The sequence below is a fragment of the Chanodichthys erythropterus genome, chromosome 19 (assembly GCF_024489055.1).
Source record: "Chanodichthys erythropterus isolate Z2021 chromosome 19, ASM2448905v1, whole genome shotgun sequence".
Lineage (NCBI taxonomy): Eukaryota > Metazoa > Chordata > Actinopteri > Cypriniformes > Xenocyprididae > Chanodichthys > Chanodichthys erythropterus.
In genome coordinates, this window is record NC_090239.1 from 2,808,352 (window position 1) to 2,832,538 (window position 24,187).

General features: G+C 38.7%; 1 protein-coding gene across 7 annotated transcripts in view; it reads left to right on the forward strand.

The window, feature by feature from the left end:
• pax2b (paired box 2b) overlaps positions 1-23,613 on the forward strand; it is a 43,402-nt gene extending 19,789 nt beyond the window's left edge. For 5 of the 7 annotated variants that reach the window (XM_067368987.1, XM_067368984.1, XM_067368985.1 and 2 more), the window contains 5 exons: positions 4,921-5,096; positions 10,788-10,902; positions 16,686-16,811; positions 18,789-18,875; positions 23,476-23,549. In XM_067368987.1, the coding sequence (XP_067225088.1) occupies positions 4,921-5,096; positions 10,788-10,902; positions 16,686-16,811; positions 18,789-18,875; positions 23,476-23,549 (578 nt within the window). Of the gene's footprint in view, positions 1-4,920; positions 5,097-10,787; positions 10,903-16,685; positions 16,812-18,788; positions 18,876-23,475 lie in introns of all 7 variants that reach the window. The other 2 variants (XM_067368982.1, XM_067368983.1) reach the window with 1 other exon arrangement.
• Positions 23,614-24,187: the final 574 nt, after the last annotated feature.

A 24,187-nucleotide genomic window follows, 5' to 3' on the forward strand; every position in this document is an offset into this window, starting at 1 on the left:
CGCAATATATCGCCATAATAATAGGGACTGCGCTCAAGTATCTTAATAGTAGTCAATATGACTTGCATGCTATATTAAGATTCTTCTAAAGTCATATGAAATCTCATTTGCAATTAGATTTGAAAGCTGCTTTGGAAGCTAAGATTTCTAGCCAATAATTGTTGGGTCTGATTCTTCTCGCTCTTTTACTTTTATACTATTTTTGTTAAGTTTTTGCTAAATATGTCTATTTTTTCAGTTCATTGGATTTATCTGTAATGTAAAGAGGTCCTGGTCGCAGTAAGAGTCATGTGTGGATTCAGTAGTCGATTTTTTCTAAGCAGTTGAAGCGTTACGTTCATTGCTCCTGCCAAAACGTCACATCAAGCCAGAGCAGTAATGGGCGCACATGTGCGTGTTGCTCATCCAGTGAGTGGGAAGCTGTTGTCACTGGTGTGAATGACAAATGCAGTTGTATTGATCAGGTTTGTGGCCCAGGCTCCCTAATGGCACCTAATTAATGACTTCATTTGCCCCTGCGCCCGATACAGCAAATACCCACTCCACCTCAAGGACCCCCATGGGAGTTGTCCAAACAGAGCGCCTGCTCAGAAACATGCAGCTTTAACAGGCTGAAGTGGGAAAAACACATGGCTAAGTCAAGCATCACTATTACTATTGCTCAAAGAACTGAAGGTGAACACTTGTGTTTTTTGAACACCTTAGCAACTGTCTTTGCAAACAGCCTAGAAACAAAATTCAATACCATAGCAACCACAAAGAACACCCTAGCAACAGCATAGCAATGCCCTAAGAACTATCTAGATTGCCTACTCAATCATATATGTTACAATGCATTAACCACAAAACACCATAGCAATCACATAGTAACATGTTTACAACCACCCAGAACAGCCTACAAGCATCATAACAACGCCCTAGAAACTATATTTAGAACAGCATAGCAACACCCCAACAACCGCCTAGATCACTTAATCATATAGCAATACATTGCCCAGTAAATACCCTAGCAATCACATAGCTACAGGTAAACAACCACACAGAACATCCTATAAACAACACAACGCCCTAGCAACTATTCTGATAACCCTAGCCTAGCAACAGCATAGCAACACCCTAACAACCGCCAAGATCACCTAATCAATTGTATAGCAATGCATTGCCCACTAAATACCCTAGTAATCACATAGAAACAGATAAACAATCAAGCAGAACACCCTATAAACAACATGATGCCCTAGTAACTATTCAGAACACCCTAGTAATAGCATAGCAACACCCTAACAACCACCTAGATCACCTAATCAATTGTATAGCAATTCAGTGCCCACTAAATACCCTAGCAATAACATAAAACTACCCTGAACACTCTACATACAGAATATCAACGCCCTAGAAACTATTCTAGCAATAGCATAGCAACACCCTAACAACCACCTAGATCACCGAATCAATTGTATAGCAATTCAGTGCCCACTAAATACCCTAGCAATAACATAAAACTACCCTGAACACTCTACAGACAGTATAACAACGCCCTAGAAACTATTCTAGCAATAGCATAGCAACACCCTAACAACCACCTAGATCACCGAATCAATTGTATAGCAATTCAGTGCCCACTAAATACCCTAGCAATAACATAAAACTACCCTGAACACTCTACAGACAGTATAACAACGCCCTAGAAACTATTCTAGCAATAGCATAGCAACACCCTAACAACCACCTAGATCACCGAATCAATTGTATAGCAATTCAGTGCCCACTAAATACCCTAGCAATAACATAAAACTACCCTGAACACTCTACAGACAGTATAACAACGCCCTAGAAACTATTCTAGCAATAGCATAGCAACACCCTAACAACCACCTAGATCACCGAATCAATTGTATAGCAATTCAGTGCCCACTAAATACCCTAGCAATAACATAAAACTACCCTGAACACTCTACAGACAGTATAACAACGCCCTAGAAACTATTCTAGCAATAGCATAGCAACACCCTAACAACCACCTAGATCACCTAATCAATTGTATAGCAATTCAGTGCCCACTAAATACCCTAGCAATAACATAAAACTACCCTGAACACTCTACATACAGTATAACACCCTAGAAACTATTCAGAACACCCTAGCAACAGCATAGCTACACCCTATCAAGATCACCTAATTAATCGTATAGCAATGCATTGCCCATTAAATACTGTAGTAATTACATAGCAACAGCTAAACAACCACCCAGAACACCCTAGAAATGACATAATGCCCTAGCAACTATTCAGAACACCCTAGAAACAGCATAGCAACACCCTAACAACCGCATAGATCACCTAATCAATCGTATAGTAATGCATTGCCCACTAAATAGCCAACATATCATCATGTTAAAACTACCATGAACACTCTACAAACAGCATAATAACCCTAGCAACTATTCAGAACACCCTAGCAACAGCATAGCAATGTACTAAAAAACACTCAGAATCCCATAGTAACTTAACGTTAATAATCATCCACAGCACAAAAATCATCCACAAAATTATAGCATTGTAGTGTCAAGTTTTGCAAGCTTCAGAAAAATCTACTTGGATACACACACAGAGCAAGTGTCCAGTGTATGTGTGTGAAAACCCACGCTGTGCAGAAAGAAAAGGTCACCGTGACAAGCGCAGTGGTAATAACCAGCTGAAATGGTGCCATCAGACAGACATGATTGATCAATTGAATTCAGCGGCAGTGAAAAATGTGCGATCAAGAAGAGTATTACCGACACGATGAGCTGGGACAGGATACTCATCAAGACTTCATTCCAGCCTGAGCCTCTATCACTCCATCCATCCATCCGTCCCTCTCTCTTTCGCTTTCATCCCCTCTGCATTTTTCCTTTCATCTCTCTTCTCACTGATTCTTGAGCAAAACAGGCTATAAAACGGGATTTTCATTTAAAAACATGTTCAATGATATTCATTCATTTATATAGTTTAAACAACCCAATCGCTGGGTTTGTCCATTTTTAACCCAGCATTTTTTAGAGTGAATAGAGCAGCTTTGGGATGTGTTGGAATTAATTATTAAATAATAATTTATTATAAACATTTTATCCCATGTGTCAAAACTAAGAGTTCTTATTTTTCTCAGGTCATCTTTCTAACTCTCATCCACTCTCTCTCCAAGTTGGGTCAATCAATACAGGCAGAGCATGTCATACATCACAGTGCCTGTGGGCCGCACCGAGAACATAATATGCTGCGAATGCAGAGTGACAGATTTGTAAGGGAGACACGACTTCCCAGAGAAGGCAGGATGTGAAGATATTTAAAGGAGCTCTAAAGCGGTTTGGCAGGGTGAAAAGGAGAGGAGAAAGAGAGGGAGGAAGGTGTGAGAGAGTCTTTTACTCAGCACAAGGGTAATCAGGTCAGAGGAAAACCAAGAAAAAGTGCTGCTGTGTTTGTGGAGTGTTGTTTAACCGGTAAAGAGATTGAACTATAATAGCAGAGGTTTTCTTCAAGTGTGTGTCAGGTTCAGGCTAAAGAGGTTTTGGTGAAATCAAATCAGCCTTGCACACGCCTGGAGAAAACAGGAGAGATGAGCGTGCAATGCAGTGTGCATGTAAACACACATTCAGCTAATACGCATGTAGGGTTTTTGGGGGGCTGAAAAATCAATTTAAAATTATTTATATATTGAATAACCATGTAGTTAAATTAATAGACAATTAATGAAAGGTATTTAATCCCAGTAGAATTACTTGACGGACACAAACCATAAAATCTGATTATTTGGAACAAATCAATAACTCATATTCATATTCTGTCATACTTGAGTTTTTACATTTATCTATTTCCCTTCCAACAGATTATGATTTAGAAATATTTTCCTATTTTAACTTTACTTTTGTATATATTACAAAAATATTCCTGGCTTTAAATTAATTTAATAATTTCTGACAGCATAGATTCATTCTTAGACTAGTCTAGCCATGTCTGTGTAAAAAGTTATATCGAGCTGCGATTATGACCATCTGAACTGGGTAAACCTAGTAACTTTTGCAAGATACATGCAAACATATGTTGTTTACTCCCATGACCGAAGATGGCAGATTTCAAATTACTGTCATTGAGATCTTCATGTAGACCTAACGCTAAAAAGACAATTTAAAGTCCCTCAATTGTGATTTTTCGAGTTTTAACTTTCATGTAGTGAGTAATATAGCTGTTTGTGAATATAAAAGGTCTGCAAAGTTTTCAAGATCAAAGTGCATGACAAAAAAAGTTTTGAGAGAATTGCTTCTGAACTCCCGAAACCAGTCAGCAATTCCAATCTCACTTCTGTAACATACCTGTGGTCAAATAACATATGTTTTTGTGCTAAAGAATATCATTCTTTAACAAAAATATATGTTGCAAATTTTCGTTTTGTGTGCGTCCCTTTAAATGCAAATAAGCTGCTGCTCCTGGCCCCCTTTCCAGAAGGGGGTTTATGATGTCACCAACCCAGGAAGAAGCTCATTGTAGTCCATACCAGCTGTTTGTTGTAGTCCTTAAAAAGCTCCCTTTGCATTGAACTTTAAGCACTGTAACGTTGCAGATGTTATGTTCAAACAGCAACATTACACACTAACTTAAGTTAAAAAAGTGATAATCAAGGACCCCTTTAAATTATTTTATCTACAAAATATAGAGCTTATCTTGTGTTTAATCTACTTGAGCTTCCCATTCAAAGCACAGAAAGACAGAGAGTTTGCTTTCGTAGAGGAAATCTCAAATGACCTGAAATGTTACATTCTCTCATTTGACTCATTTCGATTTTAGAATATTAAGCTTCTAGAATATTCTTAACATCATGTGGTTGTTGTAGAATGTTGCTCTCTCACCCCAGAGGAGTAGAAAGCAGTTTCTCCTGTGTCTGTAGATGGTTCTGAGGGTTCAGTGCAGAGCAGTGATTCTCAGGGCAGCGTGGAGAGCCTGAGGAAACATCTGCGAGCCGATGCCTTCACACAGCAGCAGTTAGAGGCCCTGGACCGAGTGTTCGAGAGGCCGGCATTCCCCGACGTCTTTCCCACTTCTGAACACGTCAAACCGGAGCAGGTGAGTGACGTTATCCTCTGTGCTCTCTGTGTGCTGCTGCAACTAAACTTATTGATATTTAGACCTATTTATACAAAAAATACAGTGGCAGTCAGAATTGCGAGTTATAAAGTCAGAATTGCTTAAAATAAAGTCAAAATTGTGAGTTATAAAGTCAGAATTGTGTGATATAAAGTCAGAATTGTGTGATATAAAGTCAGAATTGTGTGATAAAGTCAGAATTGAGTGATATAAAGTCAGATTTGAGAGATAGTCAGAATTGTGAGTTATAAAGTCAGAATTGTGTGATATAAAGTCAGAATTGCGAGATATAAAGTCAGAATTGTGTGATATAAAGTCAGAATTGTGTGATATAAAGTCAGAATTGCGAGATATAAAGTCAGAATTGCGTCATATAAAGTCAGAATTGTGTGATATAAAGTCAGAATTGAGTGATATAAAGTCAGATTTGAGAGATAGTCAGAATTGTGAGTTATAAAGTCAGAATTGTGTGATATAAAGTCAGAATTGCGAGTTATAAAGTCAGAATTGTGTGATAAAGTCAGAACTGTGTTATAAAGTCAGATTTGTGTGTTATAAAGTCAGAATTGTGTTATAAAGTCAGAATTGCGAGTTATAAAGTCAGAATTGTGTTATAAAGTCAGAATTGCGAGTTATAAAGTCAGAATTGTGTGATATAAAGTCAGAATTGTGTGATATAGTCAGAATTGTGTGATATAAAGTCAGAATTGTGTGATAAAGTCAGAATTGAGTGATATAAAGTCAGATTTGAGAGATAGTCAGAATTGTGAGTTATAAAGTCAGAATTGTGTGATATAAAGTCAGAATTGCGAGATATAAAGTCAGAATTGTGTGATATAAAGTCAGAATTGTGTGATATAAAGTCAGAATTGTGAGTTATAAAGTCAGAATTGTGTGATAAAGTCAGAACTGTGTTATAAAGTCAGATTTGTGTGTTATAAAGTCAGAATTGCGAGTTATAAAGTCAGAATTGTGTTATAAAGTCAGAATTGTGTTATAAAGTCAGAATTGCGAGTTATAAAGTCAGAATTGTGTGATATAAAGTCAGAATTGCGAGTTATAAAGTCAGAATTGTGTGATATAAAGTCAGAATTGCGAGTTATAAAGTCAGAATTGTGTTATAAAGTCAGAATTGCGAGTTATAAAGTCAGAATTGTGTGATATAAAGTCAGAATTGCGAGATATAAAGTCAGAATTGCGAGATATAAAGTCAGAATTGTGTGATATAAAGTCAGAACTGTGTGATAAAGTCAGATTTGTGTGTTATAAAGTCAGAATTGCGAGTTATAAAGTCAGAATTGTGTGATAAAGTCAGAACTGTGTTATAAAGTCAGATTTGTGTGTTATAAAGTCAGAATTGCGAGTTATAAAGTCAGAATTGTGTTATAAAGTCAGAATTGCGAGTTATAAAGTCAGAATTGTGTGATATAAAGTCAGAATTGTGTGATATAAAGTCAGAATTGTGTGATATAAAGTCAGAACTGTGTGATAAAGTCAGATTTGTGTGTTATAAAGTCAGAATTGCGAGTTATAAAGTCAGAATTGTGTTATAAAGTCAGAATTGCGAGTTATAAAGTCAGAATTGTGTGATATAAAGTCAGAATTGTGTGATATAAAGTCAGAATTACGAGTTATAAAGTCAAAATTGTGTTATAAAGACAGATTTGTGTTATAAAGTCACAATTGCGAGTTATAAAGTCAGAATTGTGTGATATAAAGTCAGAATTGTGTGATAAAGTCAGAATTGTGTGATATAAAGTCAGAATTGCGAGTTATAAAGTCAAAATTGTGTTATAAAGTCAGATTTGTGTGTTATAAAGTCACAATTGCGAGTTATAAAGTCAGAATAAATTCAGAATTGTGAGATATAAAGTCAGAATTGCATGTTATAAAGTCAGAATTGTGTGATATAAAGTCAGAATTGTGTGATAAAAACTCACAATTGCGAGGAAAAAGTCAGAATCGCAACTATATCTCTCCATTCTGACTTTATAATTCGCAATTGCGAGTTTAAATCTCACAATTCTAAGAAAAAGTAAGAATTGTGAGATAAAAAGTCCCAATTCTCTTTTTAATAATACTATGATATTATATATATATATATATATATATATATATATATATATATATATATATATATATATATATATATATATGTGTGTGTGTGTGTTTGTACTACAGTATTTTATTTTATATTTATTTTAAATCAATTTTGGTTAATTTCTATGTCTGGTTGTGTGTGTGTGTGTGTGTAGATATGTGTTGTTTATCAGTAATTTGCTAGCGTTGCAGTGATGCATTGAGGATCAAAGAGCAGAACTCCCTCGGTTTATTGATTTTCTGATGGAAATAAAAATACATTCTAGGGAAAAAACAACATGAGATGAGCTACTGCCCACTCACTGACCATAGATAACATGAGCACATGAGAAATGATGTCATTTCCTGTTTACAAAATCTAAATGTGGCAAAACACCTCACAAAAGAACAATGTTAGCAATTAACACACACACACAAACAGCACCATATGAAACCCTTTATGTACAATTTTGTATTAAAAGTGTTGGATTTATTATAATGGATAACCTTTATTTACTTTCATTAGACTACTAAACAACAAGTGACGATTAATTTCTCTCCCCGAAAGAGCGAGTCGCAGCCATAAAGCAAAGGGAACAGCCTAATTGAGTTCATTTTAATTTGGGTGCGATCGGGAGACATTACTCCAGCGATTAATCAGGCCGACAGCACTCACCTCCAGAAGAAGGCCTAATTTGCAGCTAATTACAAAACTGATTTTCACTGCAAGATCAATACCGAAATGAATTGGAAATGACTCGCAATCACAAAGGCCGTCAAAGAAGGTATTAAAAAGGAGGAAAAAAAGACGAAGGAAACACGGAAAGCCTTTGAAGGAAAAATGGACGAACAGAACGCTCTAGAAAAATCAGTTTTAATTTAAAGCAATATTAATCAGACTATTTTCTCCCTTCATAGACCTTTTTTTCCTCCTTCACAATACCAGACCACCGTTCTATTTCTGTCTCTTTCTCTCTATGTCGGGCTATTAGTATTAGTGGCTTTGTTTCAAAACTAAGCCTTGCTGTCTATTGCCTACTCAGGTGGAATTTGAAACACTTTTAGTGTTTACAATTTAGTGTATCAAACAAATAGCACACTTCATGTGAAGTGCACATAACTCGATTCAGTGTTGTTTTTTATTTCTCCATGGATATATTTTTTTGTTGTTGAATATACTGTTTACATTTTTAAATAAGTCACATTACGAAAGTACAATGTGTTTTCAATCACGTATATATATATTTAAATATACAGTGGCATGAAAAAGTATGTGAACCCCTTGCAGAATCTGTGAAAATGAGAATTATTTTAATAATTTAAGAGGGATAATAAAAAATGCATGTTATTTTTTGTTTAGTACTGTCCTGAGTAAGATATTTTACATAAAAGATGTTTATATTTAGTTCACAAGACAAAACAATAGCTGAATTTATTAAAATAACCCCATTCATAAGTATGTGAACCATTGATTCTCAATACTGTGTGTGGTCACCTGATGATCATGACTGTTTTGATGTTTTGTGATGGTTGTTCATGAGTCTCTTGTTTGTCCTGAGCAGTTAAACTTCAGAAAAATCCTCCAGCTCCTGCAGATTCATCAGTTTTCAAGCAATTTTGCATATTTGAACCCTTTCCAGCAGTGACTGAATGATTTTGAGATTCATCTTTTCACACTGAGGACAACTGAGGGACTCAAACTCAACTATTAAAAAAGGTTCAAACATTCACTGATGCTCCAGAAGGAAACACGATGCATTAAGAGCCGGGGGGTGGAAACTTTTGAATTTAAATATCAAGGTAAATTGTTACTTAATTTTTCTGCCAGGAAACATGCAAGTATCTTCTGTTGGTTCCGAAGGGCAGTACTACATGAAAAACAATGATATTTTAAAAAATATGAAAAATTGTGACATCTTCATCCTGTTCAAAAGTTTTCACCCCCCGAATCTTAATGCATCGTGTTTCCTTCTGGAGCATCAGTGAATGTTTGAACCTTTTTTAATAGTTGAGTTTGAGTCCCTCAGTCGTCCTCAGTGTGAAAAGATGAATCTCAAAATCATACAGTCACTGCTGGAAAGGGATTAAATATGCAAAAAGATGCTTGAAAACTGAAGAATCTGCAGGAGCTGGAGGATTTTTCTGAAGTTTAACTGCTCAGGACAAACAAGAGACTCATGAACAACCATCACAAAACATAAAAACAGTCGTGGATCATCAGGTAACCACACACAGTATTGAGAATCAATGGTTCACATACTTATGAATGGGGTTATTTTAATAAATTCAGCTATTGTTTTGTCTTGTGAACTAAATGTAAACATCTTTTATGTAAAATATCTTACTCAGGACAGTACTAAACAAAAAATAACATGCATTTTTTATTATCCCTCTTATTTTATTAAAATAATTCGCATTTTCACAGATTCTGCAAGGGGTTCACATACTTTTTCATGCCACTGTGTATATATATACACTTCACTGAGCTCATTGCAGAGCATGTATATATATATCTGCCTTCAAATTTGGCCCAAAGAATGCATAGGCAGCTCACTAGGTTTTGGAACAGAGCCAGTATTTTGGTTGTGTTTAGAGGCATTAAAAAGCCATTCTGGAGATGCTAAATGTGACAGGCTCTCCTCCCACACTTCTGCCAGCCATGTGCTCATCCTTTTCATTCTCCCCTCCATCTGCATGAGAAAAGCCCTGTTCTGCTCCACGACCTCCACCAAAAAGAGCCAAACATCAGGCAGGGCCGCCACAAACAGTTGTAGCCCACAATTAGAGTTTATCTGTGATAGAGACAGACATGGCTGGGGTCAGGGGCCTCCCCTGTGACACACACACACACACACATTCTCAACATGCAGACGCCGGAAGTCTCATCTCATTAAATAACAAAAGAGTTTAAGAAAAAAATCCCCCCCATCTGCTAACACGGTCTGAGGAGCATGTCTGTGATGGAAGGGGGTTGTGAAAATCATAAATCTTATCAATGTCATTTCTGAAGGCCTTCGAACTAGCAAATGCTAAAACTTCACAATGATCTTATTTATAAAATGAAGTGAACTAATCAGTAAGGCCTTCATTTAAATTCATAACAACAGCGTATATCATCATTTTTAGTCTCAGAAATTGTATTTTGCCCATGGGAAATGCAACAGTCTCCAAAGATGGCTTGTTGCAAAATGATTTTATCCTCTATTTTATAAGACAGAAAGGATTCTGACAAATATTCTAGGATGCTGTGAGAGGTTGCCAGGTTAAACATTTTTGTTAATTGAAATAAAGCTGAAATAAATTAAAATAAAAATATTAGATGAACAATTAGAGATGTTGTCTTGTCAAATGACTGAAATACATTTATATAGGCATATTATATAAAACAAATAAAAATTCAAAAAAGAAGATTATTAAGAGGGAAAAAGCATAGCATAAGTTGAGTGAGTTTTTAGTTTGATCTGAAAGAGGGAAGAACATTCATTAACAGAGGAAATAGTTTGAATGTCTATCAGTAACGTAATAAAGGCTTGTACATACAGTGTTTGGGTTGAGCGATGTTGACATGATCTTGATGTTCTTGATCTGCAGGCGAGTGAGTACAGCCTCCCTGCATTAAACGCAGGCCTGGACGAAGTCAAGCCCAGTTTATCCTCCAGCACGACCTCTGACCTGGGCGCCAGCGTGTCACAGAGCTACCCTGTAGGTAAGATCACATGATCCATGTCACCAACCTTAATGACAGTTTACCCCTCATTAAGCTCAAATGGCTAATTAAAGGGGACCTATTATGCTTTTTTACATGTTCATCTTTCTTTAGTGTGTGTAATGTTGCTGTTTGAGCTTGAAAAAGCTCTCCAAAGTCCCTCCAGCGGGAGTCATTCTCTATATCAGTGTCACCGTTTCCTGAAACGCCTCCGTTGTAGTCTTGAGTTTTCTTCCGGTCACAATATTTCTCGTATTTTGCAAAAAAAGGGGCGGGGCCTGGTTGAGTTAGTAGCGTGTTGAAACTCGTGGTTATGGTAAGGGGCGGGACATTTCCCAAACATGCTAGAAGCGCTTGACCAATCACAACAACCAATCAGAGCACATTGTGCTTTTCAGAAGGAGGGGCTTCATAGAGACAGGAACTAAACAGAGCGTTACTGACAGACTAGAAAGAGAGCAGCTGCAACAATGAAAAGTAATGTGTTTTTAACATTCAAGCATGAAAACCTACTCTAGTAGACCTAAAAACAACACCAAAGCTTTGAAAAAGGGCATAATAGGTCCCCTTTAATTTATGAAGAATACAAATTCTCATCCTGCGGTCTTGTCATAACTAAATGCATTTAAAAATGAGATAAACTGGTCAATCTGAGGGTTTGTGCTCAGATTTGACTATGCTGGTCTTTGCAATATACAAAAAGCAATAATAACTTGCTCCACTTCTGAAATGACTTTGCTTTTTGGCCAGTTGCTTTTATAGACCTATTAATGTTCACCAATAGTCAATTTTAGTCATTTATTTAGGCAACTGTTACTGAAGCCTTTCTAAAATCTAAAGTAAAGCCAGTGTCTATATATTGCAATTGAATATAAATATTGAATATGATTGGAAGTGAAATTGAACTCTGCTGCTATGTGTAAATCATGTTTAATGTACATGCATGTATTAGAAGATTTAATTCTCGTAGTGATGTTTGTCTTATAATGGACATAATTAAACCAACTTTAGACTAACGAGCTGTTGCACAGAGGATGTTTGTTCCTTAACACTCTGAGGTCTGAGGGTTTCGCCGGCGATACCACCGCGTTTTATTCTTACCAGTGTGAAAGAGACTCAAAATACTCTGTTAATGTTGCACATACAATTAAGAGTTATACACCATTTTAATCTGTGGAATATCTTTTTTTATTTGAGTAAAAACAAAATGTTGTGCTTTTTGTAAAATAAAGAAAACTAACATGATGCATGATCTCTCATCTCCCTCTGAAGGAAGTCCAATCTGATAGTTCTCAGAAAATGAACTGTAACTTAGTGAATACTAATCACAGAAAAATTAGACTTATGTCTAAAGAAACGTTGAAATGTCTGGTTTTAAATAGTGTAAGTCAAATCGAAAACAAACATTCTGTGTTTATGTAATCTGTATGAAAAGAGAGCCATGTCAGAAATCCGTGATTCACCTCATTATCCGCTAATGCGGCCACGCCCACGGAGCCAGCGCTATTCAGATGCAAATTCAGAGGCAATACATGCATTCATCGTCTCAATCATGTATTTATTGTCTTGAAAAGTGTTTTGAATAGCCATAGTTAGCGATCTCTGGCCTCTGTTCGTTCGGTTAGTTCCTGGATTGCCTATTCTTCTTTAGTGCTCAGGCATTTGTGGACTAAAAGTGTACAGAGCGCCCTCCGGCTGCAAGTATGAATTGAAAACACAGTATCCAGCACTCATAGTAATGACAATAAATCCTGAATAAATATTACTACTCTGTATAGAAAATTGACAAACATATGATAATCCATCAATATTTCTCCAAATGTGCATGCTTTCAAGCTAAAAGCCTATATGAAATGCCATAGAGGTAACATAATTGTTCAGACACTTTGCATCACAGAAATACATTATATTTTAAAGAAAATAATAGAATACCATTATTTTAAATTATAATAATATTTCACAGTATTGCTGTTTTTTCTGTATGTTTGATATACACCATGACGAGATTTGAATCATGATCACAGAGGGTTTTTTTCACAGCCTAACTGACTGAAAGGCCTCATTAATATGCAAGTCATTTCAGGTCATTATTATGTGATTCTTTTGTCTTCTCAGGTGAGAATCACCCATTATTCATGATTATTCACGCCTCCACGCATACTGTGTTTCTTGACCAAAGATGTTTTAGAAAATTTTAATCTCTCTATTGTTTTATATGAACAAGCAGGCAGCATATTTTTTTACCTCCTTTTGAAGCAAAAACTCTAGTCTACAACCTCAAATACCCAGTAGTCTTGTGAACAAAGATTTAATATATATTTTTTGGCTTTATTTCAGTGACTTAAGTTTTTTGTTTTTTCAATAACCACCCATAAACGTTATTCCTTCAAAAACACAAACATGTACATACATGTTCCTCACATATTATTGTAGCCTAGTTTGTGCTGAATACAGTGTAATGACCCTTTTTCCATTAATATGTTTATGAACAACTGAAAAAAAGAACAAATGTCAGGGCATGTCATAACTTCTCCAGGGTCCCAAAAATCCTCAGACCCCTGAGGGTTAACTGCTCCATCACAGAGCTGAGCTTCAAAACGATACCAAATATTAACATTTACATAAACAAATCCATCATTTGCTCATGGCAGACAGGGAACGTGGGGTATTTGTTTCTCTGTATCTCTCTCTCTTTCTCACTCACTCGCTTGCTAGCATGCTCTTGTTAATAATAAATGATGGAACAGTTAATTAAAACGTAGTGTGCTTGTTGTGCCAGTTATTAATGTGAAATGTGTGAAGTTTACTGACAGTTTTACGATCGTCTTCAGGTCAAAGATAAATATACACCGCTTTTATTAAAATTCACATAATTATGTGGAAGCCATTATGGCCATTACTGTGTGTTTGGCTGGTGACAGAAAGCAATAGAGAGAGAGAGAATGTGAGTTTATAGTTGACAGACTGATTATCTGTTTCATGGCAGTTTCAAATCACAACAGATTTGTGTGTCGTTTGTATTAATCAAGTATGAATATAATAAGCATGCTAATCTGTCGTAATTTAATCACCTTCATGACCCTCAAACTACACCCATATGACTTTCTTTCTTCTATGGAACACAAAAAAGAGATTTTAGGAAGAATATGCATAGTCTTTTCTATATAATTAGTCTTATTATCCCATATTAGTCTAAAAAAGACAAAACCGCCAAAGCACATTAAAAGTAGTGACTATAATGCACAAGTATGGAACAAACTGGTTGAATTATCACTAAATATGAATGTATTCCTGTTTAAACTTGCATGATAGACTTGCCAAATAGAACCAAAACAAAAATATTTAAATGATTGAGATCAAGTGTTCAGCTGAATAGTTTCTTTAACGGAAAAGAAACACAGATTACGCTCATCCTTAAAATGTTTTCCAACCCCAATTAAAATGCCCACAGTTATTGATCTTGTTGATTTTATGCAAGGAAATTTGCATAATCTATTAAAAATGAATGATTCATGAAGCAGTCTGTGCCAGAGGAGATGTGAGTTCTTGGTGAACTGTGAATACCTCACAGATAGACATCTTTTAAGTCCTTGGCTTGTCCTATTAAAAACTAATCAATCAACCAACTATTTTATATATATATATATATATATATATATATATATATATATATATATATATATATATATATATATATATATATATATATATATGTATTACATGCACACTAAAATATTGTCCAGTTATATGGAAAAAAACTACTGGGAAATGCAATGAATTTGTCACCGTTAAAAGAAGCAATAGTATCTCTCTCTCTCCTGACACCCTGGCTATGCGTGTCCGCACCTGAGGGCACCACGCTCCTAGTCACACAAATTAATGCTTATTCCATCTTCACAAAAAGCAAACTAACCTTTGAGCACACATTTGATAACAAACGACTTTCACTGTGCATCCAGGGAATTTGGGCAATTTGGCTCTCCAAACATCCTTTGCTTAGTTGTAATTAATTAGGGTGCCGTGTTTTTTGGCTGGTGATAAATTGCTGCATCCTGAATGTAGAAAATAGAGGTCAAACGTTTCCCGTAGCCTCGTTGTTGGAACATTAAGGTGTCCCTGTCGTGGCGAATTTAATACAGAGATGTTGAAGCAAGTGTTTGCACTCAACCCTTTCGACTTTTTCAGATATTAGTAAGGTCACCCTGATTTTCAGCATAGCGGTTTAAGGAAAATTCAATAGGCTTTGTGTGTTTCTTGTATGTTGACAGATTATTGAGGAAGGTAAAAAGCTCAAGTCTAGCTGTGCAATTTTGCAGCAGTTCTTAAGCCTGAATGCTTTCCCAATGCATTGGAGCATGGCTTTCTTTTACATATACTTAAAGTGCCCCTATTATGCTTTTTTGGGATATTACCTTTCATGTAGTGTGTAATATGGCTGTATGTCAAAATCAAAGTGTAGATAAATGGAGTTATTGTCTCCCAAAAGAAAGAAGCAATTCTGAACTGCCTGAAATGAAACTTCCTGTTACATATCTATGTAGGTTTGTAACAAATTTGCATAATGTCAGCCTATGGTCTTCATTGGCTTAACATCGTCTACTTTGCCCCACCCTCAAACACTGTAGTTGTAGCTGAGACTGAAAGAGTTTGGTTCATGTTGTTTGTGTCGAGAAGATGCTGTTCTCTGCGATGCAAAAGCAAATCCACTTTGATGCACTTCCGACGCCATCGTTTATGTTCATATGTATCAAGTGCTGAGGGAAAGCTTAAATTCAGATATGCTAATGGACGTTTTGTTTCCTACACACTCTGTAAGCAGTTGACCAATCACAACAGACTGGGCTATCTGACCAATCAGAGCAGAGTAGGCTGTTAGAAAGGAGGGGTTTAGAGAGACTTAATCCTTATCGAATCATTTCAGACACTCTGAAAAAAGAGCTCATTCTGCATTATTGCTGTATAATAAAAGAAAATATAGTGAATGGAGCTCAAGAATTTGAAGCCCAAAAAAGCACCTATCCATCATAAAAGTAATCCACACGGCTACAGGGGGTTAATAAAGCCCTTCTGAAGTGAAACAATGGGTTTTTGTAAGAAAAATATCCATATATACAACTTTATAAACTATAATCACTGTTGTTTTTTTTTTTTATATAACTGAAAGAAGAAAGTCATGTACACCTAGGATGGCATTTTTGGGTGAACTATCCCTTTAAGTTCATTTTTAACTGCTGTTTAGCCTGCATGTTATTTCTGGTCACTGGCAAACCATCCTGGTCCACACAGGATTACACTCGCTGAGCTTTGATGGACACTGTCCTGCTCATTAGAATTGAACTGCTGGCCAAGTTTCCCCCAGCGTCCCCAGTAAACCCTCCAAAGCCCCCCTTTCTTGAACAAAAACATTAGTCTGTGAGGGGTGTCAGGCTTCAGCGCTCGGCTGGGTCTGGGCTTTGCGTTGTTGGGTAGGACAGCCAAGCGTCAGTCCCAATTACTGCTCTGAATGTGGAGCTTCTTGGTGCTAAGAAGAGACATTGACTGTTTAATGGAGGCCGGTATGGGCCGGTCAGTATGACCCAGGCTTACATCTGTTCTCTGTTCTGACCTCGAAAGGACAAGAATAAATCTTTTGATACACATTTTTTTTTCTTTTCTGCAAATTTAGTTGCTTAAGTTGCACTCACTGTGTGTGACCAAAAACAGATTCTGTTCTATATTTCTACAGCAAGTTAGTCTAGTGTCAGTTTAGTGTCAGCTTGTTCATGGATGGAACATCAAGTGAGTGTTATTGTGTTTTATGTGTGCAGGTCGGGATATGGCCAACACAACCTTGCCTGGATATCCACCTCACGTCCCACCCACCGGGCAGGGCAGCTACCCCACGTCCACACTGGCTGGAATGGTTCCTGGTGAGTATCTTTTGCAATTGACAAAACTGATTAAGATGTTTGTTTGTTTTTTTAAATGCACAGCACAAAAACAATGCTATGGAGTTTATATTTACCTTCAAATGCATTAAAAACAAATGTAATCATTATGATTCAGCTTTGTGAAATATGTCTTTGTGCCATGTGCCAATTTTTCAATCTGTCGTTGGTCAAACAAACATAGTCCCACCCCAACTAATACTATTAGTTGAGTCACTAGCCAGGTTTGACATGCCGTCATTTTTACGACGGACTGCTTCACAAACGAGGGTCGATTCAAAACAAAAGATGAACATGACGCACATGCTAGTGGATGAGTTGAATCAACTCCACAGCAACTACATCAATTTATCCACTAACCATTCAGAAACGTCTAAAAGTTGTAACTTCTTCCTGAGTCTCTCCATCAGTGTCGACTCCGGTTTGAACAATGTAAGGCTGAAAATTTTCGTCATTTTGGCTGCGTGAGATTCTCCAGCTTTGTTGTTGTTGAGCTGTTAAAGCTCCGCCCTCTTCTGGAAAGGGGGCGGGAGCAGCAGCTCATTTGCATTTAAAGGGACACACACAAAAACGGCGTGTTTTTGCTCAAACCCAAATAGGGGCAAATTTGACAAGCTATAATAAATGATCTGTGGGGGATTTTGAGCTGAAACTTCCCAGACACATTCTGGGGACACCAGAGGCTTATATTACATCTTGGGGCATTATAGGTCCCCTTTAAGTATATAGCCATTATTTTAACTCGAAGAAGACATAGGCGTGTTATCCAAGAATTAATGGAAAGGAAAGCCGCTTATACTTGGGAGCGGCCAAGTATGAGGTGTTTCTCCCTCCTATCCGCTTCGAGGTCTTGATAAATTGTGGCATTTCTTTGTCATTTAGAATCCAGTATTCCTGTAATTCTTTTTCTTTTATGAGTTTAATAAAGAACTCTGTTTCGCCTTCTGTCCAAACATATCGACTTTTCCGGACACCAGGTGACCTGTAAATGTGGAAAAACTGCTTCCATTGTAGTTTTGCGCAATATTCCTCAAGCGAGCGTAAAAACTTTTTTGCGATATATGGGAGTTTGGAAACGCAGCTAGTGTTGAGATACTCAAAATATTTTTTTACTGTATTTTTGATCAAGTTATTGCAGCCTTGTTGAGCAAAAGAGACTTTTATAAAAAACTTTTTTTTCTTAAAAATCATTCCGACCCCAAACTTTTGAATGATAGTTTAGCTGTCTATGCAAATTAAACTGAAACACAATAAAGTATTTTAACATTAAAAAACATCACACTTCACTTAAAAAGCTCAAATAAAAAAATATTAGTGTGACTTGCATTTATGAACTGACCAGACACCAATACCAATAAATGAAGTCCTGTAGTGTTTACAACAGCCTGCAGACATTCATAGCATTTCACTGGTGTGTGAATGCAGGAAACCTTTAACTATTGACCATCAAACCTCGATTGACTAAAGAATTAACTGGTCCAACAGACTTCCAGACGAAAGGCATTTTGTGATCACTGAGCTCAAACTAATTCGTAAAATGTGATTCGATCTACATTATTTTTAGCAGCTCCATGTATTAAGAGCAGCAGCAGCTCTTGGCAGACGTGTCCATTACACCTGCTGCTTCAGAGAGAGATTTACTGACAGCCCTCAGTGCACATCCCTCAGCCAGAGCATATAAAAACACCTCTTTATTATCCCATAAAAGAGAAACAGTGTTAGACCAACACAAAAGCTCTGCCTTTCTTCCTGCACAATCAAATTCCACAATAGAGAAAAAAAACTTGAGGGGAAAAAAAGGGCAACAGGGCACAATGGGTTTTAGAAATCAGACATTGAAAATGTATTTTAACTTTTTCTGAACAAGTTTGAGGTTTTATCATAAACTTCCAAAGTAACAGCAAATGTGATTTAAAATCTGATGCATTATTTTAAAATGATTGTATGTTGCTGTTTCAGGAAGTGAATTTTCAGGGAATCCCTACAGCCATCCACAATACACAACCTACAATGAAGCCTGGAGATTCAGCAACCCAGCAATACTGAGTGAGTGTCACCAACAATCTGTCTCTTACAAAAATGTATCATGGTAAACATAGTTACTGTCAAAATATAATTGTTGCTAGACTTGCTACAATAATATTGTATATCTGTGTGTATATATATAAAATATGTATTGTAAATGTAACAACGTAACATAACACAACGTAACATAATGTAACAATGTAACCTAACATAATGTAACAATGTAACCTAACATAATGTAACAATGTAATCTAACATAATGTAACAATGTAATATAACATAAGGTAACATAACAACAATAATGTACAATAACAATGTAACAAAGTAACGTAACATAACATAACTGTAACGAAACGGGACTGAGGCAGAGATCCATTTGCAGCTTTATTTAAAGTGAGCGTAGTCATACAGGCAGGGTCAATCAGGAGCAAACAGGAACAGCGAGGGACAGGCAGAATCGTGGTCAAGATACAGGCAGAAGATCAGGGCTGGCAGATATCATTCACAGAACAGGATGGCAAGGCAAGGGTCAAAGGCAGGAACAGGAACAGACAGGGAAACAGGATAATCACAGGGAAACGCTTAGAATTGACACACAGAGTAATCAAGACTTCGCAAACTGGTGGTGTGAGTGTGAGTCCTTTATAGTCCTGGTAATGATGTGCAGCTGGGTGTGATGATTAGTGTGGAGTGATTGTGAAGTGAGTGCAGGTGATAAGCAATGGAGGATCATGGGAAATGTAGTCCGGGATGTGACAGGAACAGACGTTGATCATGACATAACGCCCCCCTCCCGGAAGGCGCGTCCTCGCGACGTGAAGGAACAGCTAGGGAGGGGGGGGTGGGTGCATTGGAGATCTAGTAGCAGCCAGGAACGGGATCTCCAATGCAGCCCCTGGAACTTGGGCAGCCACGGTGGGTCAGGTGGCTCGGGCGGCCACGGCAGGTCAGGTGGCCTGGGCGGCCACGGTAGATCGGGTGGTTCAGGCAACCACGGCAGGTCAGGCGGCTTGGGCAGCCACGGCAGGTCAGGCGGCTTGGGCAGCCACGGCAGGTCAGGCGGCTTGGGCAGCCACGGCAGGTCAGGCGGCTTGGGCAGCCACGGCAGGTCAGGCGGCTTGGGCAGCCACGGCAGGTCAGGCGGCTTGGGCAGCCACGGCAGGTCAGGCGGCTTGGGCAGCCACGGCAGGTCAGGCGGCTTGGGCAGCCACGGCAGGTCAGGCGGCTTGGGCAGCCACGGCAGGTCAGGCGGCTTGAGCAGCCACGGCAGGTCGGAGTCCATACATGGCCTTAGTGGCCTACAGTCCATTAATGGCCATAGGGGTTTATAGTCCATGGGCGGCCCTAGCAGTTCGGAGCACGCTGATGGTTGCGGCCGTGCAGGGTCCCCACCCACAAGCTCCCCACCCTCTGGTATATGGCCCCCCCCCAAAAAGTTCTTGGGGAAATCAACGGTGGCCATGGTCGATTCGTGGACAAGGAGCTCGTGGGGCGCTGGCAGGGCAAGTAGCACAGGTTCTGGAGTGGACTCGATGGCTGGAACACCCCCTATGTTCCTTGACACCAAAGGGGCGACCATCTTGCCCGTAGGCACTGGCGAAACAGCCATCTTGTCCATCGCATCCAGAGAGCTGAGGTGCGTTGCAAGCGGCGAACTTGAGAGCGTTGCAAGCGGCGAACTTGAGAGCGTTGCAAGCGGCGAACTTGAGAGCGTTGCAAGCGGCGAACTTGAGAGCGAAGCGGCCAGCGGGGCAAACGGCTGCTCTGAGACGGCAGCAGGCCGCTCTGAGACGGCAGCAGGCCGCTCTGGGACAACAGCGGGTTGCTCTGGGACAACAGCGGGCCGCTCTGGGACAACAGCGGGCCGCTCTGGGACAACAGCGGGCCGCTCTGGGACAACAGCGGGCCGCTCTGGGACAACAGCGGGCCGCTCTGGGACAACAGCGGGCCGCTCTGGGACAACAGCGGGCCGCTCTGGGACAACAGCGGGCTCGGGCTGGCAGACTGCTCCCAAGTCCATAGAGCTCGAGTACATCCTCCACGCACGCATGACAGCCAAGCCATAAAAAGTGAAGACAGCCCTCTTGGCCATCACAGGACTGACAGGGAAAGCATGCTGGACTGGAGTGGACTCACTGGCTGGAGCGGGCTCGGGAACGGATACACTGGCTGGAACGGGCTCTGGGCGATCAGCGGAGACGTGACGTTGCTCTGGGCGATCAGCGGAGACGTGACGTTGCTCTGGGCGATCAGCGGAGACGTGACGTTGCTCTGGGCGATCAGCGGAGACGTGACGTTGCTCTGGGCGATCAGCGGAGACGTGACGTTGCTCTGGGCGATCAGCGGAGACGTGACGTTGCTCTGGGCGATCAGCGGAGACGTGACGTTGCTCTGGGCGATCAGCGGAGACGTGACGTTGCTCTGGGCGATCAGCGGAGACGTGACGTTGCTCTGGGCGATCAGCGGAGACGTGACGTTGCTCTGGGCGATCAGCGGAGACGTGACGTTGCTCTGGGCGATCAGCGGAGACGTGATGTGATGTTGTTGTGGTGGCCGCCATTTTGTGAGTGTTCTCTTTAGCGGCCGCCATGACGTGATTCACTGTGGTGTCGCATTCCTCTGCGATACCCACAGTAAAAAGTGAACCGACAGTGAACAGGGCAAAGTCCAGAAATTCCATGAGCGACCCTCGGGGACCATTGGTAAGTAAGCAGTTCTTTAATGGTTCGTTTAATCCATAGGTAAAGAAGTCAATGAGGGCGTGGTCCGGCAGATCAGATAAATTAGCAATCCCCAAAAATTTCTGGATATGTGCCTCGAGAGTACTGTTACCTTGACGCAGGCTGACGAGACACCATGCTGGGTCCATGCTGAGGCTGGACATGCTCACCGAAGCTGCTGGATCTGGGTATGGCGAAGTCTTCTGTAACGAAACGGGACTGAGGCAGAGATCCATTTGCAGCTTTATTTAAAGTGAGCGTAGTCATACAGGCAGGGTCAATCAGGAGCAAACAGGAACAGCGAGGGACAGGCAGAATCGTGGTCAAGATACAGGCAGAAGATCAGGGCTGGCAGATATCATTCACAGAACAGGATGGCAAGGCAAGGGTCAAAGGCAGGAACAGGAACAGACAGGGAAACAGGATAATCACAGGGAAACGCTTAGAATTGACACACAGAGTAATCAAGACTTCGCAAACTGGTGGTGTGAGTGTGAGTCCTTTATAGTCCTGGTAATGATGTGCAGCTGGGTGTGATGATTAGTGTGGAGTGATTGTGAAGTGAGTGCAGGTGATAAGCAATGGAGGATCATGGGAAATGTAGTCCGGGATGTGACAGGAACAGACGTTGATCATGACAATAACATTAAGTAACGTAACATAACATAACATTAAGTAATGTAACATAACATAACATTAAGTAACGTAACATAACATAACATTAAGTAATGTAACATAACATTAAGTAACGTAACATAACATAACATTAAGTAACGTAACATAACATAACATTAAGTAATGTAACATAACATTAAGTAACGTAACATAACATAACATTAAGTAACGTAACATAACATAACATTAAGTAATGTAACATGACATTAAGTAACGTAACATAACATAACATTAAGTAACGTAACATAACATAACATTAAGTAATGTAACATAACATTAAGTAACGTAACATAACATAACATTAAGTAACGTAACGTAACAACATTAAGTGACATAATGTAACACAATGTAACATAACGTAACAACAACATAACGTAACGTAACAACATAACGTAACAACATAACGTAATGTAACAACATTAAGTAACATAACATAACGCAACATAACATTAAAGTAATATAACATAACTTAACAACAATGTAACATAGTAACGTAACGTAACAACATAACACAACATTAAGTAACACAATGTAACATAATGTAACGTAACAACATAACACAACATTAAGTAACACAATGTAACATAATGTAACATAACATAACATAATGTAACGTAACAACATTAAGTAACATTACATAACGTAAAGTAACGTAACATTAATACATAATATACATAGATAGTTTTGGAAGCTAAGTGGTTGAAAGAAGATCCCATATGAATTTAATCATAATTGTAGTAACTTGAACTGTTTAACTTGTTATTTATTTGTTAGAAATGAGTTAACAGTCCCACCTGGATCTTATTTCTTAATCTGCCACAGATTTTCTCATTTGTGATTTTTTGTGGTATTATGCAGTGAATATTCACCAATAATCATTACGTAATTAATATCAGTGCAGTAAAAATTAGCTGTGTACATTCAAATATTAACTGAAACGACATGAAATATATTTGTGTAAACAACACTGTAAATAAAAACACAAGCACTTTGTGTTCACAACTGTGTTAATCAGTTCAATTTGATTGGGTTGTAATTCATGGATCATGCTAAAGTTTGTTATATGCATAAAACAAAATTGCAAGTTACTGCAACCAATTAGGGAATTATTAATTATCGTGAAGGACTGGCATACATGAAATCAAAACTATATCATGCTTAAAGCAAATATGCAGTCACTTTCATGGTGTATTGAAATGGTACATTCCTTTCTTATTAACTTTCAGGTTCCCCCTATTATTATAGTGCATCCAGAGGCTCCGCCCCCCCAACTGCTGCCGCTGCATATGACCGCCACTAGTTACCATGGAAACCAAATTAGGCGGCACGCCCACGGACTCGGACTTCATATTCTGCCAGTGTGAGCAGTGCAGCTGATTGGACAGAGTGGTTTCATGCGGTCACATGATGAAGAACAGACCAATCAGGAACAAAAACATCTCAACGACAATTCAGCCATTCACACACGTGACGAGGGAAAACTCTTAAAAATGAACAATAAATGTATATCTCACGGACTGAGGGTAAATATGATTTTTAAAACGTACAATGGAATTAACATCTGCTTTTGTAACACTTTTATATTTTGTCCTCTCATTTATATTCATAGGCATTCATACTTAAAGTGGTTCTTTTTGTTAGTTTGGATAGACAATGAAATGAACACTATCGCCAAGTCTTGTTTATTTGTAAAAGCATTTCAGATGCTGTCAGTGTGCTGATAATGTACTTTTCAGTGTCTATCCAAATGTAAAAAAATGTCTATGTACACTTTATTTACGAATACCTACAATACGAATACATCTGGGGAGTCTCTGACAAGGAAAACCTTTCCAACGCATGGTAGCAGATTCTCCTAACAGGTTTCTCTCTCTGTGTGTGTCTGTGGACTTCGCAAAAATGAACAGTAAAACTCACACGGACTCCACTCCCTATTAC